The sequence below is a fragment of the Amphiura filiformis genome, chromosome 7 (assembly GCF_039555335.1).
Source record: "Amphiura filiformis chromosome 7, Afil_fr2py, whole genome shotgun sequence".
Lineage (NCBI taxonomy): Eukaryota > Metazoa > Echinodermata > Ophiuroidea > Amphilepidida > Amphiuridae > Amphiura > Amphiura filiformis.
Genome location: NC_092634.1, coordinates 42,327,669 through 42,354,225, shown reverse-complemented (window position 1 = coordinate 42,354,225; position 26,557 = coordinate 42,327,669). Strand labels below are relative to the sequence as shown.

General features: G+C 36.6%; 1 protein-coding gene across 4 annotated transcripts in view; it reads right to left on the bottom strand.

The window, feature by feature from the left end:
* LOC140157184 (rap1 GTPase-activating protein 1-like) overlaps positions 1-26,557 on the bottom strand; it is a 516,716-nt gene that overhangs the window by 209,248 nt on the left and 280,911 nt on the right. Inside the window, exon 1 of one of the 4 annotated variants that reach the window (XM_072180298.1) lies at positions 5,915-6,051. The exons of the other annotated variants lie outside the window; for them this stretch is intronic. Within the exon in view, the coding sequence (XP_072036399.1) occupies positions 5,915-5,979 (65 nt within the window). The 5' untranslated portion in view covers positions 5,980-6,051. Of the gene's footprint in view, positions 1-5,914; positions 6,052-26,557 lie in introns of those variants that run through there. 4 annotated transcript variants of the gene reach the window in all.

Below are 26,557 nucleotides of genomic sequence, written 5' to 3'. Positions count from 1 at the left end.
TATCGTGACATGACCCAATACTTTAGGTCACTAGGTTAGTTGCTAGAGCAGCAAATGTTTTGGGGTTTCTTCAGGTATTCTTTCTCAAAGTGCCATTGGACCTCATTTGTATAAATCGATTCATACGTTATACCTAACTCATTTTGGTAAATCTTTTTATAACATTGTAATTTCTTCATATTTTTTAGTATTCTTCAGTTCAAAATTACACCCATCTATTGTCTGACCCATTAGCTCAGTCGGTAGAGGGTGCGCCTTGAATGGTGAATGGTACTTGTTCGAATCTTGATTTCTGCCCCCACTTTTATGTGAAGAAGGGTCAGGAAATGTTTTTGGATTTTGTCCCCATTTTAAGAACGAATATTGTGAATTTTTTAAAATTTAATTTTAATTTTCTTATTTTTTTAAATAAATAGGCACTGCGAACAAACGGCAACAAAAACCGCTGACAAATTTGCTCCACCTGCTACCTATCAATGCGTGATATATTCCACTACATTTAACAGTTAAATGACCTTTGAAAAATAAAACGGCCTCAATGTTTTAAATTGTGTAACTACATTACTTTATTCATTTATGCATTATAAATGATCAGCTATTTTTCTTTTCTTAAAAGGATCGAACCCAAGTAGATCAGACCATTGATCATATAACTATCAGACCACGAAGTAGTTACGTAACTCCATGATGGTATCGGAACCAAGCACTGTTTGTATGGCGATCATTACGATCACGCTATAGAGGCCTTGCGTTTATCGATTGGCTCCAAACAAAGGATTTGAACCGGTTTCTTCCCGTAATCATGGCGCAGTGCAGTCCATTCAATCAAATGTCGCATCAACCTATTTGATCGTAGTGCATTTTGTTATGTGTGTGAGACGAACTCTCGCGGTAGATGCAATCATGCTTTTGTTGAATGCATTTGAGTAGTTCGCCATATTTACGGGATGATACGTCATATGCACAGCCTCTATTCAGTTGGTCGTTGTATGATTTTGTTCGTTCACTCATTCAAATTTTATTTATATCATTTGAAGACTGAGCCTATTATGATATATCCTCCGTGGAACAGTTTCAAACAAATATAGCTAGGGATTATTGGGGCAGAGGTTATCTTTTGAATCTTCTTAGAGGGCTATCATTTTTTTCGGAAGGGGGGGTCCCAAATTTACAAGTCTGCGTCAATAAAATTGCGCACCCCCTATTTCGGCAACAACAATTTTATGATCCCAAACCCCAAAATTGTATTGAAATCAGTCTTTTTGAATAAAATAACACACTTTCTGTGGTCATCGTGTGACTCCCTACATTTTGGTCATTAAACATTTTATGACCCCCTCCTATTATTCTTTCCAAGACTTTATGACCCCCGTATATTTGGGACCCCCATTTGAATAAAATGATATACCTCTTATGACCACTGATGCATAGGCAAGGACACTCATGGAATTGAAAGACTTGTCGACGCGATAGTTCGCTCTCACACACATAACAAATGCATATACAATCAAATAGGTTCATTACAACATTTGATTGAATGAATTGAGTTACTCTAAAATGAAACGATAAAAACAAAGAATCATGAAAAAAGACACATACAAGATAAAATAATAAAATTATATAAACAATGTTAAAGATAAAATCAAGAAAATAGAGAATAAAATTTCCTCAAATCAGAAAAAAACCCAATGACAGACATCATAATCTGTCAGAAATTACTGCATGAGATTCGAACCATCAATCTTCTCCACAAGTTCTCTTTATCCTCGCACTATAGTCTAATGCTCTGTTCACTGGGCCACAACGTATCAGGTGAATGATTACGCATTATCATGAACAAGTTTGTTCGATCTTGTTCATAGTTGTATGTGTCGATAGGTTTCACCTTTAACTACACGTACCCTTAATGATCAGTGATAATAGTCGGCTTTTACAGGGATGGCGCTCTCTCATTTCCATGAACTCCATAGCGCCATTAGGCGAACGTTTACGGTAGTGTAACAAGTAATTCAGCAATGCAGTTTTCAGACATTGTCTGTACATAGGTGCCCCCCACATCATGGTCAGTGCTCCCCCATATGATGACCCATACTACGCCACTGATTGTCTGTGCATAGTACTTTGAAACTTCCATTGATTTTCAACCTCATTTCATCATAATTCTCATCATAAGCTCTCTCATAAACCAGAGGCAACATGCATTCTACCAAGTTTTTGGTTTTTATAATTCCAGTATTAAAGTTATAAGCCAGAGGTGACAATCTCCCACATCTCCTCCCCATGGAATATATGCACATAGAATAAAACCGACACAAAATTGCATCATTTCAAGAAAGATAAGTACCTCCATTATTTGAGCTGTTAGCTTCTAACTATGTGTCTACATGACACCTAATGAATGTGTAATTGTAAACTGCTGTAGGATGAACAGGAAGGGGTCCAAGCTAGGAGCAAGGGGCTATGCTATACATGCTTATTGGGTCATTCATTTCATTCGAAATCTGCCATGCCCCTGCTGGAGATTTAAGAATAGTCTTCCACCGAGGGAGTATGTATTTCAGATGGAATTGTCTAGGGTTAATTATATTGAAGTTCATACTCCCTCTGTATATGGCTTTTCCACAACGGGAGTGAGAATTTAAAATGGAAGTTACCCAATTGTCTATTCTTTTTGAAACCCAACCCCCTCCTATTGTGGAAGACTTTAGCTCAATCTTCCACAGGGGGAATGTGAATTTAAAATGGAATAGCTCGCTCATTTACATTATTGATCTCACATAAAAAGCTTGAATATCAAAATCAGAAAGTTACAATATTAGTATTCAATATCCGGAACTTCTTCTTTTGATTTTGCCAATCTCAAAAATATTCTGTTGAAATTCTATAGCATCTCTGTCATCTTTGCACAGACAGGTAAAGGCGCTACTTGTAACAACAATTCAGGCTGTGTGTCAACTACAACTTTGAATATATAAGCCCAAAGCTGCTCTTGATAAGTCTGTCAACCCATAAACTGTGAAATATTTGGTCCATGCACCTCATATTGTCCATAACTGAAACATTGTCATATATCTGTGATAGGAAAGTACTATGGTTGTCTTTCCATATTGTCCCAAAATTAATTTCTCAATCACTACCAATTCAAACCCCACTCTGCCCTTCCCACCTGTAGCAAACACCATCCATTTTCAAACCCCAATATGCCCCCTACCCCTTTTCCTGCCAACCTCAAGCTGCCCCACCTCATCTACCAGTCTCATCTTCAGTGGCCTCAATTCAATAACCATAGCTCACAAGTTGACCTCAAGTTGTGAAGGATCAGTTTTTGTACCCAACACATGTAGAGGTCACTTTATGAGTGTGCAAGCATAGTGAGGTAAGGAATTGTGTCCTGACAGATGAGGTTGTTTTAGTGTATAGGTCTGTGGATACAAGGGGAAGAGGTGGGCTACAGGTTATCATGCAAGTTGTCCTCATATCACCCCTTCTGTGAATACATCCTTACAATTCAAATCCTTTGTCACCCACCTGTTATCTGCCTTGCTGGCATTCATACCCCCCTCATGTTACCCCCTTCCCAGGCCAGTCTCCCGCGCTCAAGACACTTCCACTGAAACCATACAATAGGATCCACAACATGCTCATCTAGCAGGGCACAGTTCTTTAACCCCAATACATCTGCACATTCATTAAATGACCTTTGAAAATTTGGGTACAAAAACTCATACTCTGAAACTTGAGGTCATATTTTACACTACAATTGTTTAATTTAGGTTATTGAACTATACCATTGGGATGAGGCTATTGTGGTCCATAGTGAGAGGTGGGATACAGGTTATCATAGCAAGTTGTCCTCATATCACCTCTTCTGTGAATGCAACCTTACAATTCAAATCCTTTGTCATTCATCTGTTATCTGTCTTGCTGGCATTCATACCCCCCTCATGTTACCTCCTTCCCAGGCCAGTCGTCCTCACTCAAGACACTGCCACTGAAACCCTACACTATATCTATTCACAATAGGATCCACAACATGCTTATCTATCGGGGCACAGTTCTTTAACCCCAATACATTTGTACATGCATTGAATGACCTTTGACAATTTGGGTACAAAAACTCACTCTCTGCAACTTGAGGTCAAATTTTGGACTATAATTGTTTAATTGAGGTTATTGAACTATACCATTGGGATGAGGCCATTGTGGTCCATAGTGTTACCATCCACCTGTTATCTGTCTTGCTGTCATTCATACCCCCTTATGTTACCCCCTTCCAAGGCCAGTCCCCCTCACTCAAGACACTGCCACTGAAACTCTACACTACATCTATTCACACAGGACAGAATACTGGACATCAATGATGTCAAGTTGTCAGGAAATGAGCATAGGTATTTCAGGAAATTGATATTGTGTGTCGCTAAACTCGGTAATATCGACAACATATCGGTTTTCTCATTGGAGGAGACGTCGGGGTAACACGCAGGTTTTCAATTGAAATCAGGAGTGATTTTCCCAAATGTCATAATTTGTTTGTATTACACATAAAGACTTGTTGGTCAATTCAAAGAGTTCAGTGACTCCTTTTCTTCTTTAGTGATTTGTTACAGAAAATTTAACAAAAAATTGATCTATATGATATTAAGGGAATGCAACTGATTTATTTGGCAAATTGCAAGAGATCATTGGGCTTACAGTGGTCCAAATTACATGCCATACACCATTTCAGCATCGATGAGGGATGCAGCTCTGAACAGGCAGTGCCCAAATCCTTCACACCCAGGATCAGCTCCCAAAGTTTTCTTACAGATAAACTGGGCCTAAGATCAACATTAAGGGGGTACTACACCCCTGTGGAAAATTTGTGACTATTTTTGCATTTTTCTCAAAAAATAATAACACACTGGTAACAAAAGTTATGTATATTATAGGGGCAAGGAATCCAATTACTACACTGAAATTTCAGTGACTCAAGACAAGCGGTTTAGTATATATGATAGGAAATGAGGTACATCCTAGTGGTACCTTATTTCTTATCATAAATAACGAACCGCTTGTCGTGGGTCACTGAAATTCTAGTGTAGTAATTGGATTCCTTGCCCCTATAATATACATAACTTTTGTTACCAGTGTGTTATTAGTTTTTGAGAAAAATGCAAAATAGACACATATTTATTGAGGGGTGTAGTACCCCCTTAAGGTCTTTGTAAACAGAGCAAAACTTAATCTGTATCAGCTCAAACATGTGTTATCACAAACACACAAGTACAGGTATCAAGCACCTTACCTGATGAACCTTAACAACCCTAACAACACCGCATACTACAAAATACTACAGCCGAATCCACTGCGTATGCATGCATCCATCCAACGTAATCAACGTAAGTTATATGTACCCACAGATTCACTTGCCTGGCCAGTGAAACACCAATAGCTACTGGTTGACAACCTAGACATGGCATGTGAGGGGTCTCGGGTTTGAATCCCACCCAAAACAAACAACTTCTTTGTTTATCTTTTCTCTTTATTCATTCTTTCTTTCCCTTCCATTCGCCAAAGGGCACTTCCAGAGTATATGCACTGTGATCGTTTGAAATGGCGCTTAATAAATGCCTATGTAATAAAATTTTATTTTCAATGCTAAACTATTGCAACCCACTTTGTACATGATTTATATAACAACCTCAAACCCACATTTATGTGGTTTAATAGTCTTCTCATCATCAGTTATGGAAATCCCACACAATTGAAATTCATAGACATTTTGTGGTATTAACATTTTCATATGTTTATACCAAAGAGTTGATTTTCTGTAACAAGAAGCATAAAAATTTTAAACAACATAATGCACAGAAATTATCTTTACAAATAGAGCAATTTGCTATATAAATATAGATACAGCTAAATCACCACATACCTGAATCGCTTCTTCGGCGTACACAGTATCGTCGTCCATTTAAAATCCCTCTTAAAGTCCATCATGGTTGTGTTTAGTCCTTCCTTACAATCACAAAATTCACAAATTTCACTTCAAGGTGTACAAATTGCATCAGTCAACTACGGCCAATTGCTAAATCTTCTGATGTCAACTTGCAGGCATGATTGAGTTTTTGCTTGATTAAGTTTTTGCTTGATTAATATGTCACTCTACTGTATACAAGTGATCAACTTGTTACTTTCAGACTATACTTATATGACTAGAATCCTTGTGTGATTAATTTAAGAATTGCTTGATTGCTTACACATAATGACCAGAAAGTGATACGTTTGAAACAAGCAACTCAAGCAAGCAAGTTATTATTCTACCTCCACTGAGGTGACTGCTTGATTAATATCTTGCTTGATTGATGTCTCTCTTGATTGTCTGATAACCCCTCAGTAGTATTATCCAAGGTAAGTAATAATTACCACTACACTGCTAATGTTATCCTCCAGCCATCAACTCGATTGCATGATTGAGTTCTTGCTTGATTGATAGATTGCACTATTGCTACCTCTTGTGAGCAATAAATACAAGTGACAATTTATCAAAAAGCAACAGGCAATTTGCAGATATCAGCTTTATATCATCAAAATACAATGACGTCAAGTATTTGCTTGATTGACTGCTTGATTAGTACATTAGTCCATTGTCAACCTACATCAAATCAAATCAAAATGATGATACAAGCTAAACAAGTTTTTTCCATGAAATAGCTTGCAATCTCGCTACTATCAAATCTTGCTTGATTGACTGCTTGATTGATTCATTAGTCCATTGTCTACCTACATCAAATCAAATCAAAATGATGATCCCAGCTAAGCAAGTTTTGTTTCCATGAAATAGGCTGCAATCTCGCTACTATCACCTCGATCACAAGATTGATCCATTTCACCTTGATTAATACTTCACTCCGTTGTCCGTAACTCCCATCAACATCACCCCCGCAAGTCGCAATTACAAGTGAACAACTTGACACATATAAGTGGGCTACCGTACCAGTCCCGCTGCCTGTCGCGTGTGACGCCAACCAGTTCACCTTTTCCACATGAATGGTACCTAACTACAGATGTTACCTAGTGAATGTACAAGTGTTCCTAACTGCACCGTATACTTCTTGCATTGTAAATGACAATCATTAGCATCGTCAACGATGGATGTGCTACACACAGGTCCAGTGTGAGTATGTCATTGTGGGTACTGATGGTGGAACTTGTGTGTTCTCATTTCAAGCTTGGATATACATATACGTCAAGTTCTCAGAAAGCGAGCTTATTACCTAATATTTCATCACATTCTCTGGAGTGCTATACATTGGATGTATGACATAGATAAACATCTCAAAAAAAGTAACTAACCCCCTTAAATAATGACCATTATTCAAAAGCGGGTGATTGTATTACAAATCTGTAAAATGCGTTGGAAGCAGAATTTATTTCTGCACATTTTGACACCTCATTTCAGCAATTGACTAAATATTGACATTTAAATCAATGTAACCCAAGATTTGAAAGTTGCAGTAAATTGTATTGATTTTGTATTCAGTGTAATGGAAGGAAATCTGTGTAATGATATCTGAGTGTTTTTGTATTGTACAAATTTGTATGTAAGTGCAACTTTCAAATCTGGACCTCGCTACATTAAATTGACCAGTGTTTTTTTGGGGCTATCGTATCAAATGAGGTGTCAAAATGCGCAGAAATAAATTCTGTTTCCAACGCATTTTACAGATTTGTAATACAATAGCCCCTTTTGAATAATGGCCATTATTTAAGGGGTTAGTTACTTTTTTGAGATGTTTATATGCCCATTGCAAGGTGTTACCATAGTGAGGGCTTACAATCTGGCTCGTCACTATAAATAAAGCCCTAAACATTTGAATGCATATGAATTAACTATTGGAGTGAACTTGATAACTTATGACAACAAGCTGATAGTTTAATAATAGTTTTTTATTTGGTTTTGTTATTTTGTTTAGTTATTTATTTCAAATGTTTAATTTACTCATTATTAACTTATTTACTTCATTAATTAAATATAAATTAATTGATTGATTATTTGTTTACTCAGCTATTTACATTAATTGTCATTGATTTATTCAAATGTTTTTATTTATTTAATCATTTTATTCATTCGTTTTATTCTTTTTTTTTTTCAAGTTGGTTAACCCCAAATTCTGATTCTTCATTTATCACATTTAAATTCTTTACTAAAATGCCTTCAAATGAGTACACACATGCCTAGCATTGGTTTAATGATCAGATAGGAGCAGAATCTTCTTCAACAGGAAATAATATCCCGGAATTAACCAAATAATTAAAAATTTCAAGACAAGCTGACATTTACAGCAAATATACTTTGCACCTCAATCTAATTAGTCAAGTTGCTATCCATTTTGAAAGAAATAGTGAGATAGGGGCTCTCATGGTACCACAAAAGCCATCTATCAATATCTTGACACTAAGATCTACAACATGCTCACTCATCAGGACACCTAATACATTTGTACATTCATTGCATGACCTTTGAAACTTTAAGTACAAAAACTCATACTCTGCAACTGGAGGTCAAATTATTCACTTTGATTATTTAATTGAGGTTATTGAAATATGCCATTGGGATGAGGCCATTGTGGTCCATAGTGTGAATACAAGCATCTTCTTCCCCCATAACCTCATCAACATCACCATCATTGATGCACAAGGGTCTCCTGATATCGTACAAGGTTGTCTGTCCCATTGTGACTACTCATACATGCCCTTAGTCATACCATTGAATACCGCAGTCGTCTTTTACGCCAGCAGCCTCATCATCGCTATCTCTTATGTGTAAAGGTTTGCCAGTGTCAAATCGTATTGTCTATCGTATTACAGAATCCCTCGATCGCACTTTGAATAAAGACTGTATACTTTAGTCGTAGCTCTATCCAAGTCTTGCCGGTACTTTCTCTTGTACTATAATGCCAACCTCGATGTCATTACGACCATGTAGAGTCTATTATGCATACATAAGCCCTAAAAGCACTTCTGGGTACTTGGGGTTCACACATTTTAAATCGGCAAAGTTTCGCTCATTTTCAAACTAAGGTCAATTTTTATGAACGTCTGAATCAAGACTAGTCTAGTTTGTACTATAATTGAAAAACAGTTTTCAGGTAGCTTTCAGAATAGGCATAAAAGTGTTAAGTTTTTATATGTTTGGATTTTTTCTTCAAAAAAATAAATATTTATATATATATAGTATAGATGACACCCCAGGTTGACACCCCTTACACAGAAGGATAACACATTAAGGTCTAAACGTCTAAGTCCTTGAAAGCCTTAGCGACTGGGAACGCATAAATCTGCATTTCCAATTCCATTTTGAGCATCTAGCCCTGTAGTAATCTAATCCAATAGTTAGTATAATAGGGATTTCATTGGTCGTATCAGTAAGTATGTTCTCAGCTTTGCTAATGTACTCACTCTGGTAAATTAAATGAAGCGTCCTGGGTGCTATATTCCGCTGGATTACCTACTTCTATTTCTCCTCTTTCAATTTTTCTCTTTCTCGCTAGGTGCAAATACACTTTTAACCCTCTATGTTCATCAATATCGGCGGATATCAACTGGGAAATGGCAGACGAGAGGATGCAAAGATGTTAAATGTTGATAAATAGGTTAAGCTTTTATCATGTTACATACATATTTTAAAGCTGTTTGAAAAATACATTCTGATTACCGTAGAAGCAAAACCAGAATATGCTTCATATAGGTTCTGTTTTCCAAGTCTGCCTTTATTGTTTGTTTCTTATAGTTGTTTTGTTTGTTTTCTTATAGTTTTTTTAAATTTGTTATCAAACTTCTAAGCTTAAATTTCCCATTGATCAGTCATTGATCAACAAAGGGTCAATTACAATTTGCTACCAGAAAAGTTCAGTGCTGCCCCTCACGCACACGGTGACACTGGTGCTAGTTGTAAATTCTTAAGTTTCTTTGCTTTTATATCAGTTGTTTGGCTCAAATTTAAAAGGGGACATATCTGACATTATATACTTCATTAATATATACTTGTTCATTGATTGGTTAAAAGTGGATCACATGACCAAAAATAGTTCTACCATCAGTACGCCTATCCGTAAATAGTACCTCTAAGCCGTAAATAGTATTTTCAATGTCCCGGATGAGCCGTAAATAGTACATCCAAGCCGTAAATAGTACTTTTGACCATGCCTTCCGCGTGCTCGCATTCGATGCTCGACGGAACAGTTCACGCACACGAAACTGCCCGATTTTAGCCTATTCAATTTTTTTGAAGGGCAAAATATAGGTCGAGCTGTTCACTCAGGATAGAAGCTGGAGAGTCAAAACGTCAAATAATTTTCTTTTAACCAATCAATGAACAAAGAACTTATTAATGAAGTATATAAAACAAATATATACTGCCTTTATTCGAAGTTCTGGTTAAAACTATGGTCCCTCGTTGAGATCAATTAATACTATTGATCTCACTTCGGGTCCATAGTTTTAACCAGAACCTCTCATGGCAGTATATATTTGTATCATAAAGGCTTTCATTTTATGGAAAATAAATACTAATCTATTTTTATGGAAATGTTAAAATATCATGGCTTTATGTGGTAAAAAAGAGCCAAATATCTCTGATATCTCTGATAACTTGAATATAGTGCTAGGACTACCAAGTAAAAACATGCTTAAGGTTAGCAACTATTTTAAAATGTTGCGATTTGGTAGTTCACAGCATCTTGCGAATGGTAGTGAGTCAAGTGAGCTATGGCAAAAAATTCATAGCGAATGTGTAGAAGAATCTACATATCACAGATATACTTTTGTAGGTCCTGCGGTTCTTGAGTTATGCTGTAAAGAAGGCTGAAACAACAAAACTTTTGGGAAACGTACGTAACACATTAAACAACAATAAATCAAGCAAGTTTTCAAAGTATATGGATTTGTAGAATGAACTTTTGCAAAAAAATCAAAGTGTTATTTTTCATTAATATATTGATATAGATAATGAAAATCAATTTTTTTGGCTGCTTTGACCAACAATAACTCTTGTACCCTTAAGTATATATAATAGCTCCTGAGAAACATAAGTGGGTTATTTTGCACAAGTTAATCAGGTCAGCATCCTTCAAACTTTTGTACTCTTATTGCCATGCTATTACGTCTGCAGCAGCACGAATATAAGCTTGTAGTCACGATTACGCACAGCTGATCCATGATGCTCGCAAGAGAATAAAGTTTTGAGTAACACGCACCTGGGAAAGACGATCAAGTCGGTCCTTGCGGCGAGGGTATATCGTCTTCGCCTTGTCACAGAGATGGTTGGATAATAGAGCTGAATAGCGAGATTTTTGTCTTGAAAACAAGGGGCCATGTTTAGAAACCTATACGAGTGTGGCGAGAACTAGCAAAGTGTGTTTATTCACATGTGAGGAAGACGTGGTTAGCACACATTGTAATGAGACTGCATGATTACAGTGCTGGCTTTAAAATGGATGTTAGACTGAATGGTGTGGGAGGTTCTTGATTAACTAGTTGAACTGACCAAAAGTTAGTTTTCGATTAAAGTTGTTCTTCTTACATGTCTTATAGTGAATGTTGCTCAATGATTTCCAAGGTTTAAGAATAGTTAGAGTAGTTAGCTGTTGTGAATTGGTCGAATGGTATCCTGTGAAAGAATGAACTCTGGCGAAAATTGTTGTGGTTATTTTGAAGCGGGCGTAACAAAGAATTCAAATATCATAGTTATACTTTCAGAGATGCCACTCACTTTCTCAAAAAATCCTGAAACTGCAAGCCAAAAAGCCCCAAAACAGGCTGAAAAAATAAAAACATGGGAATTTGGACTCGCAAAAAACCTGAATTCAGGCTAAATCCTGAAAAATGGCATCTGTGAAAAAGCATGTGAATGCAGGCCAAAAAGCCCAGAATGGGCTGAAAATAAATAAAAACACAGGAATTTGGACTCGCAAAAAACCTGACTTCGGGCAAAAACCTGAAAAGTTGCATCTCTTGTGATTTTTGAGTTATGATGTAAAGAGTGTTGAAATGAAGCATCTTCATAAAACAATACATATCTCAAGAACCACACTACATTAAGCAATTTTTGAAAGTACATGTTTTTGCATTCCGTAACTATTCAAATCTTCAAGGTGTAACTTTTCTATCATGTAATCTAGGCAATGAAAATTGATTTTTTTGGAGTTGAAGGACCTCTACTACCCTCACGCCTTAAAGTTGCTATTAAAGGTTTGTGTTGTTTTATTGAAATTTAAACTGACAAGTTTATATTTAGTACCTAGAAAATGTGTTATGTATGCTGAATTAATTTAAAGCAAAAAACATCCTCTTCACTAACTACTTGAGACCTTTGCATATCATCTTTAAATGCATGGACATAGGTCTGAGACGAGCAAGTAAATTTAGCCACAACATTTTAGCATGAGAATCATCTGCTACCACCACTCATAACCTCCCTCGTTAAAAACGAACACCATTATCGACCATAAACAACACCTGCTCAATGGGCCGAGATTCCTTTGCTTCTTCTCTGGTTTCCTGAAACTTGAAATTGTTGTGTTCCGATGCTATCGGCTATCGGTATCATGCCTCATCCACATCATCCTGGCCAGGAGGAGTGGTGAGCAGATGGTGAGATATGTTCTGCATTGTCTTGGACATGAGGGACAAAAGGTGAAATGTTGAATATATAGTTACTCAACGAGATGGACCTCCGCAAATTCAATGTGTGGAAGAATGCATACCGTAAAAACTCAATAACTAACATATGTGCTTACTATCGAGCACTTTTGAAAACATGAAATTGTACCAAAGTCCGGCGCTTTACCAACTGAGCTAATGGGGTTGAGACACACATTTGCAGGTTTAATTGTTCATATACAACTATGCACATTTCTAATTTCACACAACCTGTTAAAGAAGAGTAGTATAAAATGCACAAAAAATAGATAACATCAAAAATTAAACTTTAACAAGTACACAGGTTTGGTGACAGAGCACATGCCCTTTTTGTCAGGGGAAATTTGCATTCCCTTAGAGAAGATGGAAATTCATTAGTTTGTCTGAGCATGATCTCGTTGAAATTCTCAGATGGGTGAGGGGAGGGGTAAGACTCAGAATAATAGAAAAGGGAGAAATATGTGATATGGGTGATTCATGAAATGTTATCATGAAATGCTATACCTTGCGTTCAATAAAGGGGCAAGTTTGAATTCCTCCCCGAAGAGTTAGCAACATTTATTACTTAAATCTTTCAATGCCCAATTCAACCGAACAAAAATTGCATTTTTCATTTAAAAAAAAATTTTTACCTAATTAGATCTGAATCACTCCTAGGCATATTTGTTCTCATTTAAATGCATTTTACATGTTGAATGAAGAAAATGTAAAATATAAACTGTTGAAACAAATTTAAGGAAAAAACATGTCCATGCACGATCTTGACATCGAAAAGCAAACACTAGGATCCACAACATGCTCATCTATTAGGGCACAGTTCTTTAACCCCAATACATTTGCACATTCATTGAATGACCTTTGAAAATTTGGGTACAAAACTCATAATCTGCAACTTGAGGCCAAATTTTACACTATGCTTGTTTAATTGAGGTTATTGAACTATGCCATTGGGATGAGGCCATTGTGGTCCATAGTGAAAAGACAGGAGTTGATGAGGGCTAACGTGGCCAGGTGACGAGACATGTTGAATATTAAACATCACAGATCAATTTAGGTACAGGGAATTGGTTGAATCTTGATTGCATATTGGTTACTTGTCTATGCTGTGAATTTGAAGTGGAAGGTCAAACGCTAAAGATGGGAAACTTGATAGAGAAGGAGGGATATAGTGCAGTATGACTCTTTTTGAGCCCGACATGGGAGAAATTTATGCTAGTGGAGGGGAAAACGGAATGCAGAAAGAGATTTTTTTCTTTCCCATCCTAATAAAATTTGGAAGCATTTTCCCAACCAGCAAGAGTGTCAAACCACAGGAGGCAGGCCCATACACTGGGTGGGGGTGGGGGGGTGGAGGCGGGCTTGTGGCCGCACCACCCCAAATTTGCAAAAGTATACAAGAAGTCCCAAAATATGACAATTTGCAAGCGTAGCGAGCCAAATAATTAGGTTTTTTACGCTTTTTTGGTCAAAAAAGGTCCAAATTTTGGGAAGAAAGTCCACTTTTCACAAAATTGCCCCCCTCCCTCTTGAAAAAGTCCACTTTTTCAAAATCAGCTGCCCCCCCCCCCCAAAAAAAAATCCTGCGTACAGGCCTGACAGGAGGGGAAAGGGCAGCCTTAGCACTGGTTCAATGCTGAGGTGACATGCCCTTTCTAGCAGCACAGCAGCCAAGTAGCAAGACATGCTTTGCATGTACTCCTCCTGAAGGAACTGAAACAGTTCTACACAACCTGACTGACTACATGGAATGAAATTATTTTTGGGTGAAATCAGGTTGAAAGTATTCAAATTACTTTTTACTTGACTCCTTTTGGATTTGGATCATCTAAAAGGTAAAGGTAAAGGAGTCGAACCTGCATTTTTTACAGCACGGAGTGCCCATCACTCTTTCATTAGTGATAAGGCCAGACTCCACAATGAAATGTTGCTGTGGTGGGATCCCCACAGCGAGTCTGTTACCTTCCCAGCATTTAAGAATGCCGGTACCCATTTATACACTTGGGTGGAGAGGAGTAATCGAGATAAAGTGCCTTATTCAAGGGCACAGCAAGATGGCGTCACTGGGACTCAAACCCGCAAGATGAATATCTTACACCAAGGATAAAATCACCAAACTTTTGCCAACTTGTGGCAACTATGCTGATTATGCAGCTGCCAAAAAAGGCTGCCACATTCTGCTACTCAAGCTCTGTGCCTCCAGAATGTCTACAGAATACATGTCAAATTCATGTGAATAACCATATTATTTCAACCACTTAAAGTTTCCACTGAGTAGCAAATTTCTATACAGCATACTTTTGATACCAAAAATGGAAGAAAATTTTGGATCAGAACAAATTCCTATAAATCCCTTTTCCATGAAATTCAAGTCTACAGCAAACAACAAAACCAATCCTCCATCAGACATTAACCCCCTGAGCACTACTTGCCGATCTAACATTGCCTCTGATTGGTCAATTACATGATATCTTTACTTTAATCACCAATCAAAATGGAGCTTTGCAAATAATTCACCCCATTTTTTGTGTGTGGTGAAATTATTCTAAAAATGTTGCTGATTGGTCCAATTGATAGTGAAAACTTCTTTTTGGCCAATCGGCAGGTAGTTATCATGGGGTTAAACTTATCTAGGTGATGTCAACTCCTGGTATTATATTCTTTACCAAAATACCACAAATTGGAAGCGGGGAGCGCATTATCTTCTAAAACTAAAATAACCACCAGCGGCCTTAAAAAGAAACAACATTATCCATGTTACAGATCATGTATGTGCTAACTACAGCGGAGATCACCAATTCTTACAGACATTAAAAGCGACACTTCCTAATGTATCAAATACTTGAAGACCTACATTTCGATCGCCGCAGGACAAAAAAGATCAAATTCCACTTAACTTTTCAGAGCTAAAAAGTGTCAAATCGTTAATGTTGCTTTTTTCTTCCCAAATTTCACTCCTTGCACGGTTTAATCACTCAAAACAGTTCACTGTTTGAACTCTGCTTCAATTCAATGATTGTTTTCTTGTTGTTAGAACTCACTAGTGGTAACCCCACACTCACTTTTGCTTTAAAACTGAACAAGCTTTTTCCCACCTCGACTTCATATAAAACAACAACCCATGTGAGGTGTGTGTGCTAGATTTGATAATTGCATTGATATCGAACCCTGCATGCACAAAATGAGGACTGTTGAGACCTTTGATTTATAAATTCCTTTCAAATGCTCAGAATCTGCATACAAATTTGAATGAACATTTTCTTGTTGCAGGATTTTTTTCTTGAGATGACCCTCGAAAAATTTAACTAAAATGACTTTTACTATAAAAACTATCAAATAGGCATGCGCAATCAAAGGATTAACTCTCTCCACGCTGGTGTTGACTGCAGACGGCAAGCTTTTCAAAAAAATGAAAAATTGTAAATTTTCATGACCATATTTGGAATCAGCATGAAAAATGCATTAAAATGAGTACAAACAAGCCTAGTATTGGTTCAGTGGTTATTAAGATTTCAGAAAAACTCTCAGAGCTTAGACTTTTTATGTTGAAGCCTATATGGCTATGGCTAGTATGCCGAGTATCAATTGTCTTGATATGAAATTCATAGGTGACGCTCACCACCTGACATAAGTGGCATACTTGCACCTAATAGATGGATCAGTTTACATGTGCCACTGAAATTTTTTCAGTCGCTGATGAGAAAATTGGCCAACCGATACGTTGGGGATTTGCTTTGTAAATGCATGGTTATGATATCAGGCGAGGGCAGGCTTTGGTTTTCAAATGCTGAGAGATGTGCAGATGGTGTTGGATAGTAAGATGTGTGACTAACTAAATTGAGGGTTGAGTATGTATGTTGATGTCTATAAAAGAAAACACATTTTGAACAAATTGGTTAATTTCATGATATTTAAATGTTTCTGAACATGAAATTATATTGTGTGAAAAAGTGTTGGTGTGTTAGAAGGCTCTCTTTAGCTACCAAGTCTGATGATGGGGAGGCCTAGCTGGAATTGCCCAGGTGGGTGAGACCATGTGAATTTCCTTCAATTTGTTTTCGTCCCTTTCTGTTTCCCTCTTTTCACCCTCCTTTCCTCTTTTCCATATTTTTCATCTGCTTGTCTCTACACCCCCCCCTCTATTATCTTCTCTTTTTCCCTTTTCCTTTTGAACTTTTTCTCTTCCTTCTTCTCTCGTTTTGTCCAGGGCATTTCCTCATGTTTTTGTTCAAAGCCCTGGCTATACTATGCCTAAAACATTACTTCACAAGTTCTGTGACCAAAATCAATCCATCTAAAAAGGCATAAAACTTGATGCCGACACATTCTACATGATTTTCATACATTGTGATCAATTTCCTTCATATAAAGTTGAGTACATCCTTTTTTATCATCCTTATTATTATACAATATGCACAAAACACTGTTTTCAGTATATTTCACAAGGAGTTGAAAACAGGTGCTGGAAAAAGTCACACCATGGAAACTAACAGGCCTAAATCAAATCAAGAAAATAGAATAACACAAAGCACTGACTAAAATTTTATTAGATTTTTCTCTTTTTCCAGGCCGTTTATTTGGGTATAATCATTATGAAGTAGAACTTCGGTCTTTAAAACGGTATTTAAATGTCGAAATTCGCACAAGGCATGCTAAAATTTGAGACAGAATCGATTAAATGCTGAATTGGCTGATTCGATGGCTAATTATGGGAGATTTGAAGTGTTTACATGGCGAGTGGAAACGTGCTTACTAGAAATCGAGTTTGGGCGAGTGTTGGCGAGCGAGAGCGATTGCTCGCCTCAAACGGCAAGGCCTGTTTTTCCGCACTATTGCAATATATTGTGAAGGAAAAACTGACCACAACCACAAATAGGGTTGTTTTGCTCCATAAAACCCTGTAGCCTTTTACACAATTCAATTTCTGGAGGCAGCCATTGTGATCAATTGAATTACAGGTGTCCTATACTTTCACTGTTATGTGATTATTTTAAGGAAGAAATATTTTCACAACCTTATGGTAGCATTGGTGAACATATTATTAGCCCTCTATTTGATAAGATTCAGTTATTTTAATTAAACAAATTCACCTGGTATTTAGTACAATCACTACGAAAAATGTTTCTGATGAATTGCTTTATCTTCAAAAAGTATATTTTTCAAATAACCAACAGAACAAAATTGTAAACGGTAGAAAATAAACAATCAAACAAATATTTAACAAATAATCATCCTGCAAAATTAAAAACTGAAATGTAAACATATCAGGTTTTTATTTTCTTAGGTCTAGCACAAGTTTTTAAAAAAATCACTTTCGCCTTGAAAAATATCCCCTCATCAAAATTGACGATAATTTCAAGTATAGGCATATTCAGACAGGATCTTCATAAGGTCACACAGCTATTTGCCCCAGGGCGAAGATCCTTAATGTCTCACAAAATCAATACTTTTCAATTCCAACAAGTGTCTTGGCCATGATGATATGGTTCTTCTCGTTGTATGGCCTGGTAAACAAAATTCAGACCTATCCACTATTGATAATACGACATATTGATAGCGCTAGATACGGATTGAAATAGTGCTTTGCCTGATTCTTGTTGACCATTCTGAAGTGATAAGGGAGTCTTATTGAGGGCAAATAATTAGTATTCTGAGAACTACAGATGAAAGGACGGTCAAGGTATAGCATATATAACAAGATAGACACAGACAGGTACAAGCGCAAGAAGATTGTAATAATACTGCATTTTCAGTTCTTAGTTAAAGGTGGGTGACCCAACTGGGTGACCCAATTGACCGCCCCATCCTCCCATACCACTATTCCCTACAAATATGCAGATGAAAACTCACATTTTTCTGTTAACCAAACAGAGTGACATTTTAGGCCTTAAAATAATTTTGCTTAGATGGTGTGAACAAAAATATGGTATTTTGCTGGTGTATCATTCTATGTGTTACTGTGATATGCATTTTGCTTCAACAATCCAAACTTGTTTCAACAACTCACACCTTGGAATATGAATGTTTGAGTGATGGGTTTCCACATCGCCTGATGCAATAACTGGACAACCCTTCTCTGAAGGGACAATCAAAGATACTTGGTAAAAACAGTTAGTCTAGCTGCCCCGCCAAACATGCCAAATGATCAGCAAGTATAACAAATTTCAAAAGCTGCTTGCATTCATATGTTAACCATTGTGTCTAAATTCGGAAGGGCGGGTTAGTGTAGTGGTCTTCTCACTCGCTTCTCACCACTGTGGTAGGGGTTCAATTCCCCGCTGTGCCACATGTGAGTTTGGTTACCGATCCATGCTCGTCCTCGCAGGTTTTTCTCCGGGTGCTCCGGTTTTCCTCCTGCATCTAAAATTGGACCTCTTCCCATATCCCTGTCCCGTCATATCCGGATGGCATCCCTTGAATTTAGTAGCCTCTGAGCACTATTGGGCTTAGCCTGGCTTCGACCGAATGTTATAAATAAAAAATTCGGAAGCCTCACTTGGACAAGAATATATTAGTAGGCCTATGAAGGCTATAATTTATACTTTTATCCACTTTATATCAGATGTTGTCCTTATCAGATCAGATTTTTGTCATGTTTCGTATTTGCACACCTTTGCTTGATCCAAAAATGTCATAATCTGAAATTTGGATGAATTTCAGTGTGTTCTGGCTTAGCAAATCACTGATTATTCATTTAACCCCCTGGACACTACTGGTCATCTAACAGCATTTCTGATTGGTTGATAATTGAAAATGGTAATTTCAATCACCAATTATGACTAGGCTTTAAACTATTATTGTCAAACGTGGATTTGCAGATGATCTTATTAATACCCTCCTTGGTTGGTTAACAATTGGACACAATATTCATTTTGGCCAATCGGCAGGTAGTTCTCATAGGGTCAACTTACACATTCTATAGCAGTTTACACTGCAGTGTTATACTGGCTAACATAATGTAGGGCAAATAAATTTAAAGTAATGAAATAATGGACACTGCCCAGCAACTAATATACTGCATGATTCTACTAGGTAAGTAGCCCATTAGTAACTGCCCTTCAACAGTTTGTAATGCTCTGTAACCATTACTGTATAAACAAGTTATGTAGTAAAAGAGGATGAGAATAAGATGAGGTATTCAACAGCAATATAATAAGAGATGATGAGAAAAGTACCAGATACAAGGTGGCATAGCCAAGGGTGGCAAAGGGGAAGCCCCCCCCCCCCGAGAAGTCTTGCACCTGCACATACCTGCACACAGTATACTTCTTTTTTAAACAACACCAACTTCGACTATCATAAGCATCAGATAAACCTGTTTAGTTAAAACAAAACAAGCTTTTGACACCCATCCCATCCTACAATCTTGTTAAAACCTAGTTAATCTTAATGCCAATCTTCAACTTCACACGCCTCGCAAACAGATCACATCAGTTCTATCTGAGACGATCATCTCAGGTTCAATCAAGATTGTATCCAAGCAAAGATGACGAGGATGAAACTAGGCCAGGAGGACTCAGATGGAAACAATTCTTGAGATGCTATTGTTTCCATGGCAACAAAGCATTTAGGATGACTCATACTTCCCCTGCAACTATCCTTAACTCTTTGGTCATGAGGTGCTGATGTTGTACTGTGTATGTTTACTATTCAGCACAAAAATGACAAAATGTGATCAACCGAGATGAGTCAAACGTTGGAACAATTGATTTTGAAACATAATCCTAACAAATACAGAGTTTCTTTTGTTTGTTATTTTTTAAAGCAACTCTATTTCAAATTTCTGCAGCAACTGATTCCATTTATAAGATACTTGAAAACATTTGTTACAAAAATGCAAAATTAAGCAAGTTGAAAAGGCAAAATTAAAAAGGGGTCAACGTCCCCACTCTCCCTGATTGTATCACATTATGATATATCTGTTGTAAAAGTGGACATTTTGTGCGATTAATTTGTCGCACTTCACCAACTTGTAACCATTTTACTTGTTCTTAAACTTCTAGCTTCCTTACATTTACCTTACACAAAACGAATATATTCCTACATTGTTATTTTCACAGCAGTTTCTTTGAAAGCGAAAAGCTTGAAAATAAAGAGAGCGAGACTTTCTGTTTTTACAATATGCCATTGATAAATGGCATCTCTGAATGGCATTAGTGGTCAGCCACAACCTGTAAAGTGTGCTGAGGCTTGTGGATCAACGCTATGCCTGTGCGTAGTGCACTATAAATCACTGCGCTTTTTTTCTTTCCTTAAAATCTTATTGGTATTCTATTGGCTATTTCAGTTAAAACTCATACACCCCTATGGAGACATGACCGTGAATCAAAACTGGAACCTACATCAAGAAAAATCTTAACGTTTGCATCCTCTTTTTATTGCTAATGATATTTTGGAAGAAAATATTGACCATCCGCACAATCCCAAATTGCACCCAATTTTCTTTAAAAGCAATTATTCTCCCAGTGGAATTTATTTCACTTCCACGGAATACCCGAGAAGCTGAAGACACTGGATTACTAACACGCCATTAAACAAAGATGGCTAATGATTCAAAGAAGCCGTTATTTACTTAACGATCCCTGTGTGTTTGAGTAAATTCCTCATAATTCAGGGAAGATTTAATCAATGCCTAGGGTGGTGACAATTACTGAGCCATGAAATTATTCTGTTGAAGTGTTTGTTTTGCTGCTCGCTTTCTTTGAATAGCGTATATTTACGGTGAAATGAATTACTTCAGTTGAGATAGTCAGGAAGTACAGTAACACATTGAACTAGCTCATTTAGGATCAAAATAGCATTGTTGCGTACGTGTTTGCGGGCAAACGAGGACACATACAAGATTTTTCACCCTAAACTGCGAACTTACTTCCAACTGAGGACAGTCCGCAATCTCAAACTGCTGCAAAAGACCTCAAATGCATGCTAAATGCTTTATAACGCTATTTGCCTGAAACCGAGGACCACACGTGTAAAAACTACCATCCGCAGGTGATGGCTAAAATTACGTTTCGTATTATGCACACAAAAAATCCGTCATTTTAGTCCTCGGTTAGATAGCAAAACACAATGTCCTCGGTTGGCGACAAACACACACAGGGGTGTGCTTTTATAGGTGATAATTAAAACAATGCAAGAGTGGGAAACAATTGCTTATAGATGCACAAAACAAGTTATTACATATGATAATTGTAATTTGCTATCTTCAGTAGACAGCAGTTGATGTATCTTGCTATCTTCATTAGATAACGTAAATTTAATATCTCTAGAAGATGGCATCTGAAGCACTTGAAGTACCCTGCTATCTATAATCTTCATTAGATAGCATCAATTCAATACCTCTAGAAGATAGATATCTTCAGTAGATAGCAGCGGCAGGTATAATCTGGAGCAATTTAGTACATTAAAAAGCTATTCATCAATAGAAAGCATTAAAAAAATCATAATTTTCAAAATGATTTCAATATCTCCCTTGCAATTAATGCCAGCAGATATACAGTGTACATACACAGGATAAAAAGTATTCTTGATGTGGCCTGGCAGGTCAGGTTTTCGGAAGCACCGTGATGGAGACAGCTGTGTTTATTTCCTATAAATTTATAATATACCTTATAGCATTTTAATGGGTTACTATAGGAAGGCTGTTATCTATATATAGCTATGTGATAATTGTATATTGTTAATGATAACTGCCTTACTCATAAGATTCAATAAGTTTATTAGTATAAATTGTATGATTGTTTGTAATGCTGAAAAACAATTTAATTTTAATTTTCCCCACAAATTGAGTAATATCGATTTGTTTTTATGGAAATTAAATCTCACCAATTTACTCTATATCCTCTGGAATTGAATTGTACGAATATGACTTCTTTTGAAATTAACCAAATGATGCATTACAAAATTACTAATCATAATACAAATGATACTAAACATATTGTGGCTATCAGCTGCTAAGCTAAAAATAGTAATTTTGACCTAATGTTTTTCAATTGGTTTAAAATGACCAAAACCTAGTAAAAATGCTTCATGAATCATGACTGCTACATAACCATGATAGTGAGAACAAAATGGCAAAAAAACTAAGAATCACAAGCAGAATATTTTTTTCCCTAAAATTGTACAATTTTAAACATTTTTCATTACCCTGAACTTCACTGTTTTTCAGTTCAGGAAGCCCCGTGAATAATACATTCCCCATACAAAGTACTGGCCACTCTAATCCTAAATGATGTATGCATTTTTAAAGTGTACATGTGTAATGCCATGTCCGGGCTAGTAATCGTGACTTGGTAAGCTCTAAGCCATAATTACCATGACTTATTACAGTGAAGCTGCATTCAGTGAGGACAATTAATGATGGTTCAGCAGTAATGCTGGGAATCGGGCACAATTTTCCCTATGGTGGACAGGTGAAGTGAGTGTTATTGTTACACCGTGGTGCACGGGTAGGTGGGGAGGGGTGTGTAAAAGCCAAATCAAGTGAAAATTTTACTTAAAAATATTTTCTCAGCAGGTAGAGCCAATATATACCAACGTTTTATCATTGCGACAGAAATTGAATTTTCGGTTATCAACTATCTTGGCCTTTACACTTGGTTTACATTTTTGTAATGATTTGTCATATTCTAACTTACAGAAGTAAATAATATGGGCATACACCACACCAGATGTAACTCTCCAAAAAGAAAAAACACCTTACAGAATCTTTTTTGATAACATACTTTAACGATAGACAGCTTATGACACACATCACTAATACTACTTAATACTCATTACAGACATTTGACTGGTTTGTAAGCCATGGCAACAACTAAATCACCCTTAACTTGAAATGGTTCTTATTATGTGAAATTCTAAACCATTCAGTCTCCAAGGAAAACTAGCCTAAATGAAATTAACTCTGACTTGTAGAACACTTAGATTTACACAGTCAATTTGAAAATAAAATACACTTACCTGTTTAAGTTGAATATGAGAAAGTCCATGGCATAAGCATAAGATACAAAAGGACATGGAAATAAAACAGAAAAGAAAATATGGATTAATAACAATGTTCCACATACTGTGAATAATTTTGACTGCAATATTTCTAAATAATAATTATATAGAGAGCAGTATGTTAAAATGCTATCTACTGTACATAGCAGTGTCAAAATGCTATCTACTGCAGATAGCAGTCTACTGTATGTACATAGCAATGTTTCAAAATGCTATCTACTGTAGATAGCAATGTTTCAAATCCTTATCTACAGCAGATAGCAGTGCAAAAAAGCTATCTACTGTAGATAACAATGTTTCAAAATGCAGTTTACAAAATATAGTAATGTTTCAAATGCTATCTACTGTATAGCAGTGTCAAAATGCTATCTTCTGTAGATAGCAATCTGAACAAATCTTAACAATTATGTTTATGACTTTGATTTTGTGGAACCAGGTCACAAGAAATGAATACAGCAGAGCTAATAAATAAAACATCTATTCTGTGGATCATCAATCTATCTTAACTTGGCCAATTGACCCCTCTCACATATAGACAATATAATCTGCACACATTAATCTCACTAATCCATGTAATCTACACTAATCCCCTTATACCACCCACTCCCCATGTATTTTGGTGTTATTCATATTTGATAGTCTTATATGGGGTCATGGCATTAGAGGGTCTTTTCTCTTCATTTTTTATTTACCAATATTTCATTCTTGAGTGATGGATAGTCATTTATATTTTTTACCAGTGGCAGCCACTGCTGTCATCATTGGCCTTTTGACTCCACTTAAACATTTTCTTTTCTTTCTTTTTTGATTATTTTGTGACTTCTGTCTAGTCCGAAGGTTCTCGAGTCTGAAGGTTCTCTAGTCCGAATATAGAAAAAGGGTTAGGGTTAAGGTTTAGGGTTATGGTTGGGGTTTAGGGTTATGGTTAGCGAGCCTTATTCTATATACGGACTAAGATTTGCTTCATGTTTCAACATCTCATCATCGTCTTCGTTCAACTTCGACTGCCTCTTTCATACTCACTGAGCACAAGACCAAGAATTCAACCTTTGCAGACAGATCATTTTCATGTTATGGACCAAAACTATGGAATGCATTACCAGAACATATCAAAACCGCCTCTTCAATTGACATTTTCAAGAAACTGCTTAAACAACATCTCTTCAATATTGCTTTCAATCAGTAACTGTATTCATTTTGCTTGATTTTGGACTTTATCTGATGTTATGATGTTTTTTGTATTATATTATTCTTGTTTTCATCCATTGTTTATGTTTTCATGTGCCTTAGTGCAAATTGTTTCGGTTTTTGGCGCGGTATTAAATTTCAATTAGTAGTAGTAGTAGTAGTAAAGAACCCGATATTCAGGCTAGTGAACCTTTTTCAGAATTCGGACTATAACGAATGGTAAATTACGTTTTCGGACTAGTGAACCTTTGGACTAAGGAGCCTTCAGACTAGAATTATTTATGGTAATATAGTTTACTGATTCCACTTATGTTTTGGATGTTCCACTGGGGGAGCTGCTCCTCTCTGGCTATGCTACTAATTGATTGTACCTGTAAACTATCCATCTTCAAAAATTTATGATAACATGATACGCCTATACCAATATGAAGTTACATTTATACCAATATGAAGTTACAATCATTTGCCATGGTGGCTAAATAAACATGATTAATCTTTTGATTTTTGATCAAACCTCTTGGACATGCATGAAGACAATTGGCTATTCCCGTTGAAATCCATACACCCCCTGTGAAAGAAATAACCTTGATCTTTCACACAAGGAGTGTGAATTTCAAATGGGGTTACCTGAATGGATGACTCCATTTGAAATCTATACCCCCTGTGTGAAAGATTAAGGTCATGTTTTCCACAGGGGGTGTATGGATTTCAACTGGCATAGCCCAATGTGGCAATTAGTCACAGTCACCAACCTACCGTGCATTGGTATTAGCATAATTAACAATTGGCCATAAAATGAACTTATACTAAGTGGTCTGTGGTTTGTACACACTGATGTGAATGCCTTCCTTAATTTTACTTGTCAGTGGTTTTGTGTACTCATAAAGCTTATATATTCATATGATTTAAACAAAATATATGCTTGTGATTTATTAAAGGCTAACAATAATGCATATGTATATAACCACGGTGGTTCTTAAATCACCATGCTGGACTCTGGGCCTTCAAGAGGTGTTTAAAGATATTGAAACAGCTCCATTGGAATAGAGGTCGCAAAATCTTTGGTTTAGAGATGTAAAAATTGGTGCCATTACAAACCATTGAATCAAGCTATTCTAACATCTTTTCTTTTTTACACATTTGCTTATTACAACCAACCAACCAACATATGATAGATCAATCACTCGATCAATCAATCAATAACCTATAGGCCTATATCCAATAATCACTAGATACCCATGAATAATTACTCCTTCTATTTTGTCTGTGCTTACTCCAATTTAAAACAAAGCCAGACACCAATTGGCTATTCCTGTTGAAATCCATACACCCCCTATGGAAGACATTACCTTAATCTCTCACACTGGGAGTGTGAATTTCAAATGGGGTTACCGGAACGAGTGACTCCTTTTGAAATCTACACCCCCTGTGTGGAAGATTAAGGTCATATCTTCAATAGGAGGTGTATGGATTTCAACTGGAATAGCCCGCCCAATTAATGGATAACACCATTAAGTGTGAAACCTAACATAAAAACAATCTGTCCTCAAGTGTTATACTCATTAAAAAGTCAGCAGACATGGAACTAGGTAGACCGACAAAGATACTAAATATGTAGAGTGAAGCGGCTATAGCCATGGACAATAACACTTGCAAACAGGAAACCCTGATTTCAGATGTAGGCCTACTC